The sequence below is a fragment of the Sciurus carolinensis genome, chromosome 2, assembly GCF_902686445.1.
Source record: "Sciurus carolinensis chromosome 2, mSciCar1.2, whole genome shotgun sequence".
Classification (NCBI taxonomy): Eukaryota; Metazoa; Chordata; class Mammalia; order Rodentia; family Sciuridae; genus Sciurus; species Sciurus carolinensis.
The window spans coordinates 101971366-101991923 of record NC_062214.1 but is presented as its reverse complement, the minus strand read 5'-3'; the positions used below and the strand labels follow the sequence as shown (position 1 = coordinate 101991923).

The window sequence follows — 20558 nt, the reverse complement described above, 5'->3', positions numbered from 1 at the left end:
CCCCGACATCCTCAGGACATAACTTTAAACTCATTAAATCCCACCTTGCTTATCTCTCTTCCAGAGGCAATTAACTCAGCTACTCCTCCTTCCCACGCCCCCGCCCAACCAGTAAATCCTCGAGCAGGTCTAGTCTGTTCCTGAGCCCCGTCTTAACAAGGCTCCACGTAATGATGCTCACTCACTCAGCCGCTCCTTACAAGCTTGACAAGTCTCTGACACCCACCCCATCCTTAGCCTCGAGCACCTCAAAGGAGCCTACAAAACCTTTTCCCCAAGCTGAGGCTCTTCCATCCTTGCAAAACGCCGATAAGTGAGGACCCCGATTCTACCAGAGGACATCTGCTGGGTTAGTGCGGGAAAAGTGAGGACCGCAGAACCTTTGCTGCGTGGGCGGGGGTCCTGCCTCCGCGCGGCCGCTGCGCGCCACCGGGAACTACGCTTCCCAGCCTGCTCCGCTGCAGCCGCGCGCCCCGGCGCCGCGCCCGGCCGGGAGCCGCCTGTTGATCGCCGCGCCTGCCCCGGCCACGGCGCCGCCCCGGCTCATCCGACCCCACTACCTCGGGGTTGACGACTGACGGCTAGCACCGCTGGCTCCGGGATGAGCGCACAGACGGGTGAGCGCTCCGGGGGGCAGATGGGGACTGGTTCGGGCCATCCTCCGGCTGCAGCCCTCGCGCCCACAGCGCGGTGGCCGCCGCGCCCTAGCTGTCCGCTGGAGGATGCTCCGCGGTGTCGGCGCTCGGCCAAGCGGGCGCTCAGTGCCGGCCGTTTCTTGCCTCCCAGCCCCGAGGGCTGCGCGGAGCGGCCGGGTGCAGCGCGCGGGTGGCGCGGGAGGGAGGCAGCGGGCTGGTGTGGGTCCCACGCCCCGCACTGCAGTTCTGCGGCAATCGGCCACCAGCACAGCCGCTGCAGTGAGGGCGCGGTCTCCTGTCCCCTCGGGCTGCGGGGCTGTTTTTTTCCATGCTGGGCTTTGTTCCCCACTTTCTCTTCTCCTGTGAACGTGTGATACGCTCCCTGAGTCTTACGCATCTCATGGCCTCGTGAAAGCAGGCGACGAAGAAGGGTGGACTCCGCCGGCGTCTTTTCCAGAGATATCTGGAGCTGTCACTAGCAGGGCGTTTCAACCTCCCGTAAAGCTGCCTCATGCAGGTTCTCGAGACAATGATGATGATGATCATCATCATCATCATAATAATAATGGTTGCTATTAAATATTATTATTATCATGATCATTGTTATCATTTTCTGGTTAAAGTAATGGTGGTATGTGCTCCCGGAGCTGCCTAAATTTTCCCTGTTGACCTGCAAAAATGAAGGTTGATTTTTTTTTTTTTAAATAAGAACCTCTTAATGGAAAATTTTACTTGAAATATTGAAAGATGGGAAGATAATGTGGTTAAAATTCAAATTAGCAGTTAAAAGGCTATAAATGCTACAGCGTCTTCTGGGCCTATTAAATATCTGATTCATGAGGCCCTTGCATAGGGATGAACAAGACATCAAAGTGGGTATTTTAGAAACCTTGCCCCTGTCGTAATTCCACCATGAAGACGTTGAGGGACCCTGCTTAAGTCCCTTCACCTCTCTGAGCTGATTTCACCATGTGAAATGGGAGCATTTGACTAAATGATTTCTAAACTTCGTTTCTTCCTAGATTCTCATATCAGGGAACTGAAGAAATGAGGGTGCTTCTGTTTAACACTATCACAAAAAGCCTGATTGTGACAGAACAAGAAGCTTTGCCCTAGTGAGGAGGATTTTCTTTTAGGGCTTAGGCAATCTAATTAAAAAAAATAAATAAAACTGATTTCCCCTATCTATTCTCTTCAGTTTAACCCAGTAAATTTTGAATTTTAATTTTTGTAAGTTACTGTGATTGGTAAGCCACAATGTGGTGGTTTTTCTTTTGCTGAAGATGAGGTGATGTGATCAGCAGATAAAGGGTTAGCTGGGCCTGAGCTATCAAATGTGATCAGCAAGAAGGTGGGGGAGGAAGCTCTAGGAGAAATAACCAGAGAGAAGATATAGTAGGAGAAGGGAGGATGTGCAGTGATGGGTCATTGTTTGAAAAATAAATACACAATAGAAGAAATGAGAGAAGCAGAAAATCAGTGCTGTGCAGATCTTAGTCTAATGCTTGACCCAGACAAGGACTCCATCATCAGGTCTAAAATAAAAGTGGAAGGTTGTTGGGAAGGGGGATTTTCAAATTATTTCAAAGTATCTCGCCACAGATTACTTAGAATGTATCCTTATAATGGGGAGGTTAGGAGGTCACCAACTCAACCAAATTATCAAGTTTAGCTGCACCTGTTATGGAATCTCCTCTTGTAATAAGGTGTTAACTTCACCTATATAGTGTTCCTGTCAAAAAGATTTGGGGTGAGGGGAAATCTATTGTAGATTAAAATACTTGTGATATAACAATGAATTGGGGTCTGTGAACTTTGAATCCTACATGAGAAAAAAAAACTGTAAAGGACAATTTGGAGGCAAGAATATGGACTGGAATATTAGGTAATATTGAATTAATATTAATTTTCTTAGGTGTAATAATGGTATTGTGGTTATGTAATAGTCTGTCCTTATTCTTTGGAGATATTCATAGTAGAGATGAAGTGTATTGATATTTACAACTTTCAGCCAAATCAGAAAAAATACATAGGGGTGGAAGAGAAGGTGCAAGAATGTAGCTTGTGTGGCAGAATGAAGACAGATGGTAAATTAAGAACATATACAGGTGCTGGGCTGGAGTTGTGGCTCAGTGGTAGAACACTTGCCTAGCACGTGTGAGACACTGGGTTCCATCCTCAGCACCACATATAAATAAGTAAAATAAAAGTCCACTGACACCTAAAAATTATTAAAAAAAAACAAGAACATATACAGGTGCTTATTGAACCATTTTAATTTTCTGTAAATTTGGGCTTTTAAGTACAAAACTGGAGATAGTAAATAAGTAAAAAGAAAAAGTGTGTTGTAGGGAATTATATGGTTAATGATAGGCTACTATAGTAAATTTGAGAATATAGAGAATGGTTCATTTTATTTGGGGTTAAGGAAGTATTGGGTAAAGAATTGATCTAGCTTTTGAACAGAACAGAAATTGTGGAGTAAATCACACATAACCAAATGTTTTCCTTATAGACTAATTGTTCAAAGAAGTCATAAAAGTCCTGGGCAGAAGAGACCCCTATTACCAGAACAAGAAAACAATTAACTCTTAAGACAACAGTTATTCTCTTATACAAATTTCTTTACTGTGAGAATAATTTTGCTATAGCTGAAGTGTGTGTGTGTGTGTGTGTATAAATAATAATTTAAGGTATGCATGTTTACTTGTATGAATGCCTAATATAGCATATGTGTACATGATCTGTGAGTTTCTCAATCAGTATTTCCCCAAATATAGAATGTTAATAGGTGTTACAAGAAAAAGAAAGCACCTAGTCAGACGTGGGAAACCCTGTGGTAAACAAAACTGATAAGTTTTGTTTGCTCTTGACTATTCAGTGTTTTTCATGATCATTGAGCATGGAGAAGGAAGTAGGGTGAGAGTGTCTATAGGATTTGGTATGGAATCTTTCTCAAACTAAGTGAAAAAATATAAAAATCCTTTTTTTAAAAATTTGATTTATTTATGTGAAGTTCTGAGTACCAAACCTAGGGCCTCACACATGCCAGGCAAGCACTCTACCACTAAACCACAACCCCAGCCCCTCCTTTTTGTTTTGTACTGGGAATTGAACCCAGGGGCACTTTACCACTAATCTGTATCCCCAGTCCTTTTTATTTTTATTTTGAGACAGAGCCTCACCAAATTACTGAGGTTGGCCTCCAACTCAGAATCCTCCTGCCTCCGTCCCAAGTTCCTGGAATTATAGAGATGTGCCACTGCACCAGGCAAAAAATAAAAATCTTGAGGGACTAGCATTGTATGGGACTAACTTTGGGAAACACTGCCTTCAGTGCATTTTGGGGTAGAGGACCAGGGCATCTCAGTAAATGTGTGGATTGTAAATTTTTGTCATTTGTTTCTTTTTTTCTTTTTTTTTTTTTTTTTTTCAGTGCTGGGGATTGAACCCAGGGCCTTGTGCTTGCAAGGCAAGCACTCTACCAACTTAGCTATATCCCCAGCCCTGTCATTTGTTTCTTATTACCTGTAGATTAGAATTCAAATTTCAGATTCTGGTTTTAATGAACTATTTGATCTTGATCTACTTTTCCAACCTTAATTTCCCATTTCTTCCAATAGACCCTACTGATTAGCACTTTGCTTGTATATTATGAACCATTTTTTATTTTCAGTATACCAGAAAGTCATTTATACATAATTTTGAAGACTTTGTGTTTGTGTAAAACTAGATGGATTTTCTGCTGTTGCCCTTCAGTGGAGCTGGAGACTCCACCTTTCTTCCAATATCCATTTTGAGATCCTTGGTCTTGGTCCTGCATTTCAGCACAACATTTCTCAAAGCTGTGATTTGGTGTTACTTCTTCTCATATGTTTTGCCCTCCTGTTTGGGCATTAAGATTGCCCTATGAATTGTGTCATGTGTGTCACACATCTTCCTAGATTCCCCTAGTGACAGCGAGATGGGGTGGGAAAGAGAAGGTCATCTCCAGGATTGTGGGTGACAGGAGCTCCTGGAACAGGGCATAAGGCCAGCCATGTCAAGCCTGAACATAAGAAGCAGAATTGGAGCACCAGACCAAAGAAAGAACCAGGAAGCCCCTTGTCAGAGTGCTTGGGGGAGTCTGGAGTGTGTGAACTGGGCTGCTCTTCACCAGGACATGGGGGTATGGTCATCCCCCATTGTTTATAAACACCCATTCCTGACTGGGCAGTTCCCATTGCACACCGGTTGCTAGATGTTTTGCCTGTCCTTTGGTAAGCAATCATTAAGGTGTACACAGCCCATAAATCACAGCAAAGCGTAAATCCAAACTTGGCTGGTAGATGCTGAAGAGACAAGCTAGGTAGGTCAAAGACACATGAGCAAGCAGAAGCCAAGAATAGATGTGAATCAAAGGATAAAAGCGGGAAACCCATGGTGCCAGTCACGAAGTTAGAAGCCCATAAATTCCCAAAGTCAGTTTTAACCAAAAGTTGCAGCCATGCGCAGTTGGCACATGCCTGTAATCCCGGTGGTTTAGGAGGCTGAGGCAGGAGGATCACAAGTTTGAGGCCAGCCTCAGCAAGTTAGCAGGACCCTAAGCAACTTACTGAAACCCTATCTCAAAATAAAAAATAGAGCTGGGGATGCGGCTCAGTGGTTAAGTGCTCCTGGGTTCAATTCCTGGTACCCAAAACAAAACAAAAACAAACCAGAAAGACACATATGCCCAAGTGGAAGGCATGGAGGTAGACAGAGGACAAGAAACAGGAACTCTGGCTGGGGGTGTAGCTCAGTGGTAGAGAGCTTGTCTAATTTTTGCAAAGCCTTGTGTTCCATCCCTAGCATGGGGGGTGGGGGTGAGGGAGGGGAGTAGAAAGAAAGAACTCAGAAAATAGAGTCAGGTAGAGGGAGGAGGAAGCACCAGGAAGTAAAACCCACTAAGAGAATTGGCAGTCCAAGCACACGTTTAGACTTCTGTGTGAAAGAATATATACCCCAGCCAGGACACTTCTTGGCTGCTTCCTGCCCAGGTGAAAGTCTGTGTCACAGTTGGGCCAGCCAACACCTGGTGGCTTGCTATACCTGGCAGTGCTGACCCAGAGCTCTTACAGAATACTGCCTCTCTGTATTCAACAAATCCTGGCAAGGAAAACAGAGGGAAAAAATACCCCCAAAGAAGGTTATTCCCAGATCAAGGACAAAAGAGAAACAGCTTTGAGAGCTTGCATGCACAAGGCACTGAGCCTCGCACAAACAGTATCTCCTTAACCATCACCTCTGCCTTCTGGGATAAGAACAGTCATGTGCCTAATAATGATCTTTCAGTCAGCCATGGAACACATGCACAACAGTTGTCCCATAAGATGATATCAGCTTGTGACGTTGTAGCTATCTTAGATCAAATGTGCTGTGATGTTTGCACAGCAACAAAATCACCTAACAATGCATTTCTCAGAGTGTGTCCCTGTCATCAGGCAGTGCCTAACTGCACTGTTCTTTGCCTGTTTTACAGAGGAAGGGACAGAAACTTGGAAAGGTGGTAACTTGCTCATGTGTTGGCATCATCACCTGGGCTGGCTACTTCGAAGGCCTATGCTTTTAGTCTTCTGTGCTCGTCTGAACCTGGAGGGGAGCCGGCATTAATATGCCTGTTGTTATAAAAGGGGACTGTTTTCAAGCATGATTTAAGCTCTGGAAATTTTTATGTTGTGAGATTGGGAAATTCAGAACAGATAGTCTCAAACAGATGCTTCATTCTGGAAGATCTGTTCCTTGTTCCCCTTTCTGTTCACTCCTTCTCTTTACTTTGCCATACTTTTTGCCTGAAATTTCTCCTCATCCCAACTCATTCTCTATCCTTCGTCCTCTGCAGTTATTTCCCACAATGTGATATGATACATTTGGTTGTTTAAAATAAGGAAGACTCGGCTGGCCCATCTTCAAATAACCAGATTCCAAAACACAGACTATAGTGGTTATGTCTTGTATTTGCCCAGCAGCTAGAAGTGAATTAAATATATAGGATCAATCTGTGTTTTGTTGGGGGATACACTGATGGGCTAATTTTGTTCTGATTTGCTGGTTTTAGAAAATGCAGATTTGGCTGTTGTGAAGTGTTTCATTAATTTTTTAAAAATTAGTACAAAATATTGAAGATATATGAAAAGAATAAAGAATAATACCTTTTCATTAACTGACTCAATTACTTAGAAATAAATCATTACCAGCACAGTTGAAGCCCTGAGTCCAAATTCCCTGCCCCTCCCAAAGTGGCATTTTTCCTTTTCGCGAGCAATTCTTTGTAGCATTCTTAGATGTGTATTTACTCCAAAAAGTTTCTGGTACTGTTTTGCCCATTTAAAAACTTTTCACTAATTTTTAAAAAATATTTTTAGTTGCAGATGAACATAATACCTTTATTTTGTTCATTTAGTTTTATGTGGAGCTAGGGATCCAACCCAGTGCCCCACATGTGCTAAGCAAATGCTCCACCACTGAGTGTTTTTCACCCCAGCCCCTTTTTAACTAATTTTTAAGACTAATTTTTGTTTATTCCTTTCTTATTTGGTGTGACTTTAATAAATAGGGGTTCTTTTTTAGGTTCTGGTTCTTTGTGTATAGGCAGGGCCAAAAACTGGGCACTTCATATTGTATCTGATTTTCCTTTTCCTTTTATTTTGTCAGTATTGGGAGGGGATTGAACTTAGGAGTACAGAACCACTAAGCTACACTGGCAGCCCTTTTTTATTTTTTATTTTGTGATAGAGTCTCACTAAGTTGCTAAGGCTGGCCTCCAACTTGTGAACCTCCTGCCTCAGCCTCCTAAATAGCTGGGATTACAGGTGTGCCCCATGTGACTGGCTGATTTTTCCTTTTTCATAGCACAGTTATACAAATGAGATAGTGGAAAGAGAAGCAAAGAAAGTCATACTCCGTTTTCCTTTCCCAGGCTTATATTTCTGGGCAAAAGGAAGATTTGTTTAAGGGCCCAAGCCATCCTTCCTTCAGCTCAGGCCTCTACTCCTGCTTTCCATTTTGCTAACCAGCTTTGTGTGCTCGCCCACCTGAACTACTGACGCCTTGTTTGGCCTGTCCTTCACGCCAGTGTGGGTTGGTGTCTTGTTGCATGTTGAATGCGTGCTTTGGGACACATGCCCTGCCAGAGGCAAGGTTGTGACAGAGCTTTGCAAACTTTGCATTGTAGCATCTTTAGCCTGGGAAGACAAATGCAGGCCCCTGTGGGATCTGGGAGGGGCTACAAAGGCCAGCTATGAGCCAGAAAAATCTATGATTTGACTTTTTTTCTGGGGGGGTGGTTACCGAGAATTGAACTCAGGGGCACTCAACCACTGAGCCACATCCTCAGCCCTATTTTGTACTTTATTTAGAGATAGGGTTTCACTGCGTTGCTTAGCGCCTTGATTTTTTGCTGAGGCTGGCTTTGAACTTATGATCCTCCTGCCTCAGCCTCCTGAGCTGCTAGAATTATAGGCATGCACCACCACACCCAGCTGATTTAACTTTAAAAGCTATGAGAACATGGGTTCAATCCCCAGTACTGCAAAAGTTAATAAATAAATCAATAAAAAGTAAAATCTATGAGAAGACTGTACTTCTCTCCATAGTATATCTGTATTTGTTTTTTCCTTGTTTAAATGATAATTAGCTTTTCTCTGAATTTTCAGAGTTATGAAGAATACAACTTTTTTTTTCTCCTCTGACTTTGGTACATTGATACAACATATGCAATTTGCTTTACGATTATTGTAATTACTTCATGTGTCTTTCCTCAATGAACTATAAGCTCAGTTAGCACAGGGTATATAATTGGTTTTATTCACTGCTCTTGCCCCAGCAATGTCTGGAAAAGATAGGTTTAAAATAGGCATTTGTTGAGTGAATATACAGACCTAACCTTGAGAAGCCCAGGAATATAAAGGATCACAACATGGTCCCTGTCTTCTGAGAGATTGTGGTGTAGCTGGAGGGAGAACCATGCATGTAGCATATGTGAAAAGTAACAGCAAGTGAGGAATATCAAATTGGTGACATGGGTAATGCAAATGTAGGGAAAAGAGCAACTTCTGTGGGCTTAGGTGATCTCAAAACTCCACTGCGGGAGGCGGAGGCAGTAGATGTAGTGGAAAGAGCGTTGAACCTGGAGGTCACTTCACCTCCTTATGCTCATTTCCTTCATTTGGCATTGGTTGCACAATATTTACTGGATGCCTACTGTGGGTCAAGACTCATGTTGGGAGTTAATATTTTATCAGTGGATTAATCTGATACAGTACTCCCCCCCACAGAGATCAGTAAAGAAAACAGAGATAAAAAATGTGATTCCAATAAAGCCAAGGACAGCTGTAATCAGAAGGGAGCCCCGTGGTAGGGAGTGACCCAGATCTTGTCTAGGGGTCTGAAGAAGGAAGTGAAGCTCGCACGGAGACTGGAAGAAGCCTAAGATAGAGCGCGTCAGAGGAGGAGGCGCGGGAGTGCTCTGAGCAGAGGAATTGGAAGTGGTCCAGGAGGCTGGATCCGGGAGGAGATGGGGAGTAAGGGCAGGAAGAGGCTGACCCGGATGACAGAGGCCAGGCTGTGAATCTGGACCTTTACCCTCAAGGCAATGGGAAACCACTGGAGGATTGTAAGTAGCTAGAACAGAGTTGGTTAAAAAGTTCACTTTGGCCATTTGTGTGAAGAGTGGACCAGAAGAGGGGAGGGCTGATGTGGGCAGTGTGGATGAAGTGAAGGAGATAAATTCTCAACAGGAAAGGACAGGATGTGGTGATCGATGGGTAGAAGGAGACAAGGGAGAGAAGATGTCAAGGATAATTCCCTGCCTTCTTAGCCAGCAGCCTGGAATTGGGAATTCTAGGGGAAGAAAGAGGGTGAGAGCTCTTCTGACACATTTGAAGGGTCTGAGGCATCCAGAGGGAGATGTTGGCTGGACCGTTGGAAATATGTGGGTCCAGTCTAGGATGACGGTGCAGATTTTAGAGTTGTCAGGGTATAAATTAAAACTTCAGAGACAGGTGAGCAATATGAGAAAAAAAAACTCTTAAGACCAGACTCTGAGAAATACTAGTATCTAAGGTAGAGAAAGAAGAATTATGAAAAGACACCAGAGAAATAGGAGGAAAACAAACATGTTGCTGGATTGGGTGGTCCAAGACCTCACTCAGCTCTGACATTCTGTGGTCCTACAGAACCGGGATCTGAGCCAGGTCACAAAAGCAGAGCACATAGATAGGCCATGAAAATAGAGACGGGCATTCCAAGTGGTAGTGCTATGTCTGCCAACTTCCCAACAAGAAACAGAGGACACACTCAAACTGAATGACTTGAGAAAATCTTAATAAAGAGACCATTTACAAAGATGTGGAGAGGGTTGAGGGAAGGCAGCAAGGCAGAACTTTGGCACCAGACACAGCGGAGACCCTTCACCACCCCAAGGCCCAAAGGCAGCAAGGGAGGGCAGTGGGGAGATGTGACCTTCTGGATCCCAACTCCCTCTCCTCCTACCCTCCAGTTCCCTGCTGATGTCTCCTCTTGGCCAAACAGAAGTCAGAAAGGACAGGAAACCCACTGATGCAATCTAACAGATATTGTTCCTGAAGCACAGAACAGGGTGGGGAGTTGATATGGAGGGGCAAACAAACAATCCAGAACAATTCACTTGGAAATGGAATGGTTTAGATGAGAGTGTACTTGTTTTTTTATTGCTGCTGTAACTAAGTACAAATTCAGTGACTTAAAACAGCAAAAATTTCTTATCTTCCCATTTTAGAAGTCAGAAGTCTGAAAAGACTGGGCATGGTGGTGCACACCTGTAATCCCAGTGACTCAGGAGGCTGAGGCAGGAGGATCGTGAGTTCAAGGCCAGCCTCAGAAATTTAGCAAAGCCCCAAGCAACGTAGTTGCTGAGCTGGGCTTCGAACTCATGATCTTCCTGCCTCAGCCTCCTGAGTTGCTGAGATTACAGGCGTGCACCCTCATACCCATCTTCATCAATATTCTTAAAACTTCCTCATGTTCAGAATTCAACTTTTTAAAAATCACTTTTCAGTATCTGTTTTTTCCACTCAGTCTCTGCTCTGTGCCATCAAGAGTGGTAACGTCAACAACAAAATCTGTAAAAGAACTACATGCCATTGATCCTAGGCATTTAAACTTGCTCTGTAATTATGTGGAAATAATCTGGACCTTTCTTTGGGAGTACTACTAAACATGCCTGCATTGCCACCTTCCACGGTGCTTTGCTTCCTAGGTTTTAAAAGAGTGTTCTACAGGTGCTCTTGGGATTTCCTTCCAGATCCCTGACACTCAATGTGCTTGTTTTGAGGCTGATACTCCTTTTTAAAAGTTTTTTTTTTTTTTTTTAATTTTTGAGTTGTGGATGGACACACACCTCTAATTTATTTTTATGTGGTGCTGAGGATCAAACCCAGTGCCTCACACACACTAGACAAGTGCTCTACCACTGAGCCACAACCCCAGCCCCATTGAGGCTGGTACAGGCAGTGACAGGCACATGTTGACTGCCACTGGTGAAAAGTGTTTATAGCATACCATCAAGTAAGACAACTGTCAGTCTCAGAATGTTAGACGTTCAGTGTTAAATTGTGCAACTTAGAGTCCTTTAGGAAGGATAATTCAGCCAGTTCATTAGACGTATGAGTGCCTGGCAGATGAATTGCATGTCTCATGCCACAAAATAAGTTAGTGGTGGCTGGGACCAGAACAAAATATGTGTGATCAATTTGGTTTCTCTGTCTTTTGTAGGACTTTTGTTTATTTTTTACTGCAATACAGCCATTGAGGCTTAAAAAGGAGAGCAAAGGAAGAGAGAGTTACATTGCTTGTTGAAAAGGTACGCAAATAGGAAACTGCAAACCTGACCGTTGTGAACAGCTGAATTAAGGGGAGGGGACAACATTCAAATAGCCTAAGTGGCCCACCTGCAACCAGTCTCTTCCATGCCGGCCCATTCTTCCTTCTTTGTATTTGCACTGCCTTGTTAAAAACAAACAGGTATGCTCAGAAAAACTCCCCTACTTTAACAGTCATGGCTTCAGCAGAATAAGATCCAGATCCCTTAGCAAGACACATAGGAAGGCCCCTCACAGATGTCCCATCCTGTCTTGGGTTCTTTTCTCTCCCTCCTTCCATGAACCCTCTTCTCTAACCTCCCATCTACCTCACCAACACATCATGCACTTCTTGTCCTTGAGCCTTTGTTTATGCTGCTGTCTTCCTAGAATAGTCCTGACCCAGCCTGTCTACCTCATGACCTCTTCCTTTAAGGCTCAAGAGCAACCTCTTTTTCTGTTTCCCCTCACACCTCCACCATCCTTACCAGCAAATATTTCTACATGTGTTTTAAAACCCATTTTATGCATAACTTCTAACATCACAATGGGATTACTGCTGTTTTTGGGTCTGTCTCACTAAGCGGTGATCTCCTTGGGGAAAGGGGCTATATCTTGTTTATCTTGTATTATTTTCTAGAACAGTGCCTGTCAATAGTAGGTGTACAGCAAATATCCTCTTGAAAGATCTGATTGATATCACTACATCTTAAGGAGAAACACAATCAGTTATATGCATTACTATTTCCCAAATGCAGTATTATCTTTTAGGGAAGCTCTGTAAAATCTTTTACAAGGGACTGAGTAAAAATTTTATTTTGATTCAAAGTTTAGGAGTGGGGTGGCATAAAAAAAGGGAGAGAGTTAAAAGGAGGCTGGTCTAAAGGTGGAAGAAAGAATTAGGGAGTGTGACTAAAAAAAAAAAAGGAAATGAGAATAGAAGTAGAACGGAAGATAAAGGAAGGAGAAAAGAGTCAGGCACAGTGGCTCATTCCTGTGATCTCTATACTCAGAAGACTGAGGCAGGAAGCCTCAAGTTCGGAGCGAGCCCCAGCAACTTAGCAAGACCCTGAGCAGCTTTGCAAGACCCTGTCACAAAATAAAAAAATAAAATGGTCTGGGGATGTAGCTTAGTGGTTAATCATCCCCAGGTTCAATCCCTGCTACCAGAAAAAGAAAAAAGATATTAATCAGAGTAGGATTCCTAGTAGTCTTACATGTAGAGCACTTGCCTAGCATGTGCAGAGTCTGTCTTTTTTTATTTATTTACAGTGCTAGGGATTTACCCAAGTTCTGATGCATGCTAAGCAAGCACTCTACCACTGAGCTACTTCTCCAACATGAGTCTCTGTCTCAAAATAAAAAGTAATAATAATAAAAATAGGGCTGGAGTATAGCTTAGTGGTGGAACCCCTCTAGGTTCCATCCCCAGTAGTGGGGGAAGAGCATATGGGGGTTTGAAAAAGAGATAAGTAGAGAGTCATTGTGTGACCACGGTTTTAGAATCTCACTTAGTTTAATTGCAGGGGAGTTACTGGACAATGCTTTCTCACATGGACTTCCAAACTCTCTTTCCTGAATGAGTCCCATTTTGTATTCTTTACATCACTCTCTCCCTGAAAGACACAAGCATGCTTCTTACAACTGCCTTGTACAATCAGTGCATTGTTCTTCCACTGTTTTTCTATGGAAAGCTGGGGAGCCAAAGGAGTACAATGAAAGAGCACTCACTACACTGGGAATCAGAGGGCCAGGCACACACGACCCGCTTCACGACCTTGGGCAAAGCAGTTGGTCACCTTCACCCAGAGTCATCATCTGTAAAGTGGGAATGTGTGAATCTGTGCAGGCTCCTCACAGGATTGTTGTGAAGGTCAAAAAAGGAAAGATCTTACACTATATGAAAATACTTTGTAAACTGTGGCATTGCTCTGAGAATGAATGTGAAGGTAATGTTACCTTTCCTTTGAATCATTTGTTCGGTAGACTCCGTTGACGGTGTAGCACTGTCTCCCGTTAGTAAGTCCTGTTTGCAGAAAGAAAACAACAGTATTTCTCTTTTATTAGTGATAATCTGAAGTCTCAGGAAGCTGGCCTACTTCAAGGTGCACGGTCCATGAGAAAGGCATCTAAGAAACCATGGCACTCCCCTTCCAGAAAGAGCTGGAGAAATACAAGAACATCGATGAAGATGAGCTTCTTGGCAAGCTGTCAGAAGAGGAACTGAAACAGTTGGAAAATGTTCTAGATGACCTAGATCCTGAGGTTAGTGGCATGGAACTGGAGTGGAGTGGTTAATGATAGTACAGGATAAGTAGCATGGCTTGGTCCTTGCACAATAGTAGAAATTCCTTGGCTCCAAATGCAGACTCTGTGTTCTTTCCTTCAATTGGTTCTGGGTCACTTTTACAAATTCATATAGAAGCCTGCTACTCAGGCACATATCTATAATCCCTGCTACTCCAGATACTGAGGCAGGAGGATTCCAAGTTTGAGGTCAGCCTTGGCAATTTAGTGAGACCCTGTCTCAAAATAAATACATAAATATAGCTCAATGGTAGAGTGCCCCTGGGTTTCATCTCCAGTACTGGGGGAAAAAATTCATAGAGAACCTCAGATAGCCTCTATTTGTGATTTGGCATATGTATTTTTGAAAAACCAGTTTAATGTAAATGAGTAAAAATCTTTTTAATTGGTTGGAGAAAGGGTAATCAGACGTAGGGAAAAAAGGAAGAAGAAAGGACAAATTGTACAGAGATTTTTCAATGTGTCACCCACTTTGCTGAGTACAGAATCTATTGAGGTAAATCATATTATCTCCCTTTCATAAGTGAGGAGATAGACTTGTAGAGGTAATAGGCATAAGATCCCACACTGGGAAATGTCTGAGGTAGTATTTAAACCAGGTCTCTAATTCTAATCTAATTAGATTTTTATCTCATTTCCTTCAAATGTGTAAATAATATGATATATTTGATTATTCTAAAATAATTGATAGATTAGAATTACTGTAATAATACTGAGTAAATTTTAATGGAGCTTCTAGTATTTTTATTTTCAAAAGAAAAGCTAAGTAACTTGTTATATTCTTTAGTAACCACATTCTTCAACACTGGTGATGTTATCTTAAGCTTAAAATCAGTTCAAAATAGTGATTTTTGTTACAAATAAGAACATAACTAAAATAAAGTATATGATATTCTGCTATGTCAGAGACTTTGGATATTATTTTCACTTTATTTTGAGACAGGGTCTCACTCTGTTGTGAGGCTGACCTTGCACTTGAGATCCTCTTGCCTCAGCCTCCCAAGTCACTGAGATTATAGGTATGTGTCACCATGTCCGACTTTGTTTTCACTTTAAAATATACAAGTACACTCTTTTTATTTTGTAAAACTTAAGGAACAAATCTCAAGACCTAATCAGGTATCATCTAGTATAATAGCCACTTACCTGTCCAGACATTTCCACTGGAGAAAGGTTGCAAATAAGAGGATGTAGCCATATTGGCTCCTGGTTAGAGTCTTCATGAAGCTATCTGGGAGCACCTTAAACTAGCCAAACCTAACCATGACCAAAAGGAAAGAGGTCTTGCTTCCCATTCTAGAAGGCAAATGCAGAAGACCCAGAGGCTGCTCCAGCCACCGCTGCTCTGCTTGAGCTCCTTGGCAGCCCTCCTCTCAGCACAAGGTGTTGGAACAAGCAGGGCCTTGGAGATGTCCCAGAGACCCCAACCCTCAGCCCTCGCAGGTCTCTGCACAGTGGTCCTTCTCTCTGCTTCCCCACACACAGCAAGGAGGAAAGAGGGAGTAAGCAACAAAGTATCTGTCCAGCACACATCCTTTCTTCCTGCCCACACCTCTGTTTTGTCAGAGTGCCATGCTGCCAGCTGGGTTTCGACAGAAAGACCAGACCCAGAAAGCAGCCACCGGCCCATTTGACCGAGAGCACCTCCTCATGTACCTGGAGAAAGAAGCTTTGGAACAGAAAGACAGGGAGGATTTTGTGCCCTTCACTGGAGAAAAGAAAGGTAAGGATCACAAGCAGCACCTTGTGGGACAAAGGGACTCTTAATACACTGCCATGGAGAGTCAAGTGAGGGAACTGACTTGGAAATGGGAAATAAGCCCATGAACTGCCTGTGGAGTTTTAAAACACAGTGGCTGGTGGATATGTGCCATTCTACATTTTCCCAAACCCACAGAATGTACAACACCAAGAGTGAACCCTAAGATAAATTATGGGCTTCAGTTGATAATGTGTCGCTACAGATTTATCAGTTATAACAAATGTATCACTGTGGTGCAGATGTTGTTAGTAGGGAGGTTTTGGAAAGGCAGGTGACATATTGAAATTATCTGCAGTTTCTGCTTAATTTGGCTGTGAACTTAAAACTGCTCTAAAAATTAAAGTTTGTTTAAAAGGAAAAAGATTCATGGCAGATTATACAAGCTAATTAAATGAATACTTAGGGTGCAATGATCTCAAATTAGTTCAATGAAAAAACCTAACTCCAAAGAAAAAGTTTTGAAAACATGAAGCAGCTTGATGGAGTGTTCCATCTGTACTGGTGTGCTTTGCCAACCCCTGAAGCCCCCACAAAGCCTTTCCACTCCCTGCCTGGAATGTCTGTAGCACTGCACCCCTAACCTTAGAGCTAAGATGAGAGGCTGGTGCAGGCCATCCTTCCTTCATCTGGCATCTGCTGAGCATCTTCCCTATAGAGAGCCAGGTACCAGGTCCTGGGACTACAGGTGCCTAAGACCCAGCCCTGCCCTCAAGGAGCTTATGGCCCTCTGAGAGAAGCAGGATGATAGGGCTGGGAAAGCTGCGCAGAGCAAGGGAATGTTTCTCCACACTAGGCTGAGCTCTGAGCCAAGACAAGGAAACTTTAGCGCCCCTTTGAAGGAAGAGTGGATATCAACCACCTGTCAATCTTCCTCAGCTACAGTCAGTCACTTGTACTGGTGGATGTTAATAATCTCCTTGGTGATCCTATAGCAACTAGTCTTCTAAAAATACAAATCAGATCATATTACTTTCCTGCTTTAAGTTCCAAATCCTTACTACAGTCTTCAAAGTGGGCCTAGGCTTCACCCACCTCTCAGACTGCATCTGTTCTTCCTCACTAAGCTCCACTGTCTGCATTCACTTCCCTAAACTTGCCCATTCTCTTTCATCTCAGGCTGTCTTCTCATGGACTCTTCCCTCTGACACACATCCCATTTTTCATAGCCTAAGACTCAGCTTACCTGTCAGCACTCCAGGTTTTTCCTGACCTCTATCTGATATATTTCCCTCAGTTTCACCATGATATTGCTGTCGCAGCATTGTGACAGTATTCATCATTTTGTTTATTTACTATATTTACTTAGGTGTGTTTTCTACACCAGATTAAATCTCCACAGGGGGACTGGGTCTTTTTTGTGTCCTGGCACAGAAACCAGCCCAAGGAGGGCACTTGGTAAGTATGGGTTCAAGTGAACGCCATCTCTGAGCCTGTGTTCAAGGTGGTGGGGAGCAGAGCACCCATCTCCTCAGTAGACATGAGTCAGCAGTACTGCTCCCCTCCATATTGTGCATGGTTAATGGATCATGTACTATTAGAATGTCATTTAAAAAGTAAAGTTGAACAGTGAACAGTTGGATCAATGACCAGAGATTATTGTGAAAGTACGGAGCTTTTTCTGTAGCACCATAGTTGCTATTGGACTAATTGAATTGTGAAAAAATATATAATAATGTAAAATCTTTGGTAAAATGCCAATAAACATCAAGTATTAGGGTAGAGGCAATGTAATAAAGGGAAAGCTATTGTCTGTTGTTCTGGAGTAGAGGTCTGAGGAGCCACTATGGTAGATTATCTCTTGATCCAGATTAATCTGCAGGTGGTTTATGGGAAGTTAGGAATACAGAAGCTAAGTATAAAAGGGGGATACAGTCACACTGCAGCTGAGAAGGATGGGAAGTTGCACAATTCAAATGAGCAGGGAGCTTTCCCAACAGTGTTGAGACAGAGAGAAGTATGCAGGACCTCCAGAAGACCCCAATGAGCAGAATCAGCTAGGAGCAGAAGGAGACTGGGTAAGGCTGTAGTGAGGTCCTCGGGAGAGAAGCCACACCTCAGTTCCCAATGCAGCCTGAAGGAAGCTGCCCTGGGACCCAGGGGCCAGATTTAACTCTTCAGTGCAGCCTCTTTTACCTAGGAAGTATTATTTGGTTGGGTCCCAGGAACAAACTGCATCAGCATCACCCTGAACACTGATAGCTTTTGGGTCACTTGTGTACCTCATGTTTAGGATAATCCTAAACAGTACTGGGAAGGAAGAATTAGAAAACCAATTTGACTCTACACTCAAGATCATCTCAGGGGCTGGGATTATGGCTCAGTGGTAGAGCACTTGCCTAGCATGTGTGAGGCACTGAGTTGGATCCTCAGCACCACATAAAAATAGATAGATAGATAGATAGATAGATAGATAGATAGATAAATTGTGTCCATTTTCAACTAAAATTTTTCTTAAAAAGATCATCTGAGCTAGAAAGGAAAGCTGGAAGATACTATGAAAATTAAGTTTGCCATGAGTACCAGTGACTGAGATGTTATTGATTTGCTTTATTTCTTCATTTCTATCTTCTGGCTATGCTCCCACTTTGTCCCCAGGGTATTTTCCTTCTTCCTGGGACGTGGGGCAGCTTATGTGGTGCCCAGGTAAGAAACAGGATGTATGTCAGTGATGGAGGCCCTACTGCCAAAGGTGCCCCAGACCACTAAAGCGACTCCCTTTCCCCTCATGGGTTCCCAGCTCTGACTGGCTTCCATTCATTTATCCAGCCATTTGACAACATGGTAAACAATCAGGAAATATTCAACCCCTAAGATCAGGGAAACCTCCTGGAAGGTTTTCATGAGAGAGCGTTATTAACTTTGGGTTTGACCCTTTCCTTTCCCATAGCAGTGAGGTGGGCCAGCCTAGCCAGGGAGACCCGGAAAGGGTTTGTGTCCCAGTTGGCTAAAACTGGAGCCAGCTATCTATTCTACCCAATGTGACAAAGACAACCATGGGGTAGTCTTAGGGGATTCTAAAGATCAAAAGGGAAGAGACTAATTTCAAAGATCATGCCCAAGAAGTCAGAGCAGCTCCAAAAAAAAAGAGAGGAGCCACGAGTCAAAAGCTGGGAAGAGGGCTGGGGAGATAGCTCAGCTGGTAGAGTGCTTGCCTCGCAAGCACAAGGCTCTGAGTTCAATCCCCAGTACCGCAAAAAAAAAAAAAAAAAAAAAAAAAAAAAAGCTGGGAAGAACTGGAAGAGAATGCAGGTAGGCCTAGGGTGTGGCAGCGATGGCTCTAGAACATCCTGGGTTCCCCTCTCTCAGCCCTTGCACAGGTGGGCTGTGGGGTGTGCTGGCCTGCTGGAAGTAGGAGCAGCTACTGCACCATCTTCCCAGCCCTGTGATTTGTCAGTTTGGAAGTTTGGGCTGAGTAGTAGAGAATACAGATCAGCATTCTTGGAGGTTGCAGGCAGTAATAAATGGAATCTGACTGACAGGCCAAAATGGGAACTGGTGGCAGAGAATGCATCTGTGGGAAGCATGGAATGCTTTGCTGCTCATAGACCCCATCTCTAATTATAGAGACCCTGGTTTTTCCCTAAAATCAGACATGCTTGATGTACTGTGTCCCTAGGTCGCTACACTAGTCCAGCTGACCAGTGTAGCTTCCCAATGTAAGTAGGAAACTCTGGGGGAGTTTGTTCCTCAGGAGCTTCTAGTGCTCTCTGGATGTTCCTGCCCCCAGTATTTACAGGGTCCAAAGCAAAAACATAAATAGAGACCCACATGCCATTTTTCCCAAGTATTTAAAAGCTAACCAATTATTAAAATATATTATATTCTCTTAATATACCTTAGGAGGCCAGTATTCTTGGACTAACAAAAATTCCATGCAGGACATCAGTCTGTTTGATGTGGCCAGGGCCTCAAGCATACACCCTGGCCCACCCATCTAAGCTTCATCCATACTTGTTCCCCAGGGCCCTCCTGTTGACCTGAAGATGCAGCGTGGATGTGGGCAGGAGCCCAGGGAAGCAGGCTCAGGACTTTGGGAGCAGGGAATGACAAGATCCAAGGGACCTGGAGTGTGGTCTAGCATTCTGGGTAGGAATGTCCCTTTGGCTTCATGGATTCTCTGTTGATAGGGCCAGATGTAGTCAGAAGAGATTGGAGAGGGGCCCTTGAAGGTGCAGGGCCCAGTGCAGGGCCGCTCCTACCCAAGGCAGTGCCGCAGTGGTAGGCAAGTAGAAACCATCATTTCCCTCAGTATTTAAGGACTCTAGTTTCAGATTTCCATATGATAAATGCAGGATTTTTTCTCTCTAATGGTAGATTATTGACCATCCCAGCAGTTCAGCAGTCTCAATTGGTTATGAAATGACTTAATGATACAGGACTTAATGGCCACAGCTGCACTTTCTGCTCAGTCCACATACCCTACCAAAAAGGCAGTAGCATGCAATACACTTTTTTTCTCCTGCTTTAAAGGAAGAGTCTTCATTCCCAAAGAAAAGCCTATAGAAACTCGCAAGGAAGAAAAAGTGACCCTGGACCCAGAACTGGAAGAAGCCTTAGCCAGCGCCTCTGACACTGAGCTCTACGACCTTGCAGGTAAGCCTCAACTCTGGCTCTGTGACCTCCAGCATGCACCAGTACCCCGACAGCAGACCTTGAGCTTCTCTGTGGCTGCTGAGTACAATATCATGCCACCAGGTTGACTCCAGCCATTATGTAGCTGTTGGACTTGATGCAGTGACTTCATCTCCATGAGAAAATCTTTTTGTGCTCCAACTCTCTGAAAAATGCCCAAATAATATCCATCCTATAAAACTCAAGTTACTGTGAGGAATCAGAAAACAACTATGAAGGCAGGTTGAGAACTTAAAGAATTAAAAGCCTTTTTGCTTTCCAAGGAGCATTCTCATTTTGCATGTTATTGCATTTTATCACAAAATTTCCATGGAGGACTTGCTCTTCCACTTAGCCACACTAAGGTCTCTTTGCCTTCTCATTTTC

General features: G+C 43.5%; 1 protein-coding gene across 3 annotated transcripts in view; it reads left to right on the top strand.

The window, feature by feature from the left end:
• The first annotated feature begins 480 nt into the window (after positions 1 to 480).
• Positions 481 to 20558, top strand: part of Tmod2 (tropomodulin 2) — a 52709-nt gene continuing 32631 nt past the window's right edge. The window contains exons 1-5 of one of the 3 annotated variants that reach the window (XM_047541117.1): positions 481 to 617; positions 11406 to 11493; positions 13559 to 13756; positions 15365 to 15521; positions 20031 to 20153. In XM_047541117.1, coding sequence (XP_047397073.1) covers positions 13631 to 13756; positions 15365 to 15521; positions 20031 to 20153 — 406 coding nt within the window. In that variant the 5' untranslated portion in view covers positions 481 to 617; positions 11406 to 11493; positions 13559 to 13630. Of the gene's footprint in view, positions 618 to 1137; positions 1153 to 11405; positions 11494 to 13558; positions 13757 to 15364; positions 15522 to 20030; positions 20154 to 20558 lie in introns of those variants that run through there. The other 2 variants (XM_047541118.1, XM_047541116.1) reach the window with 2 other exon arrangements.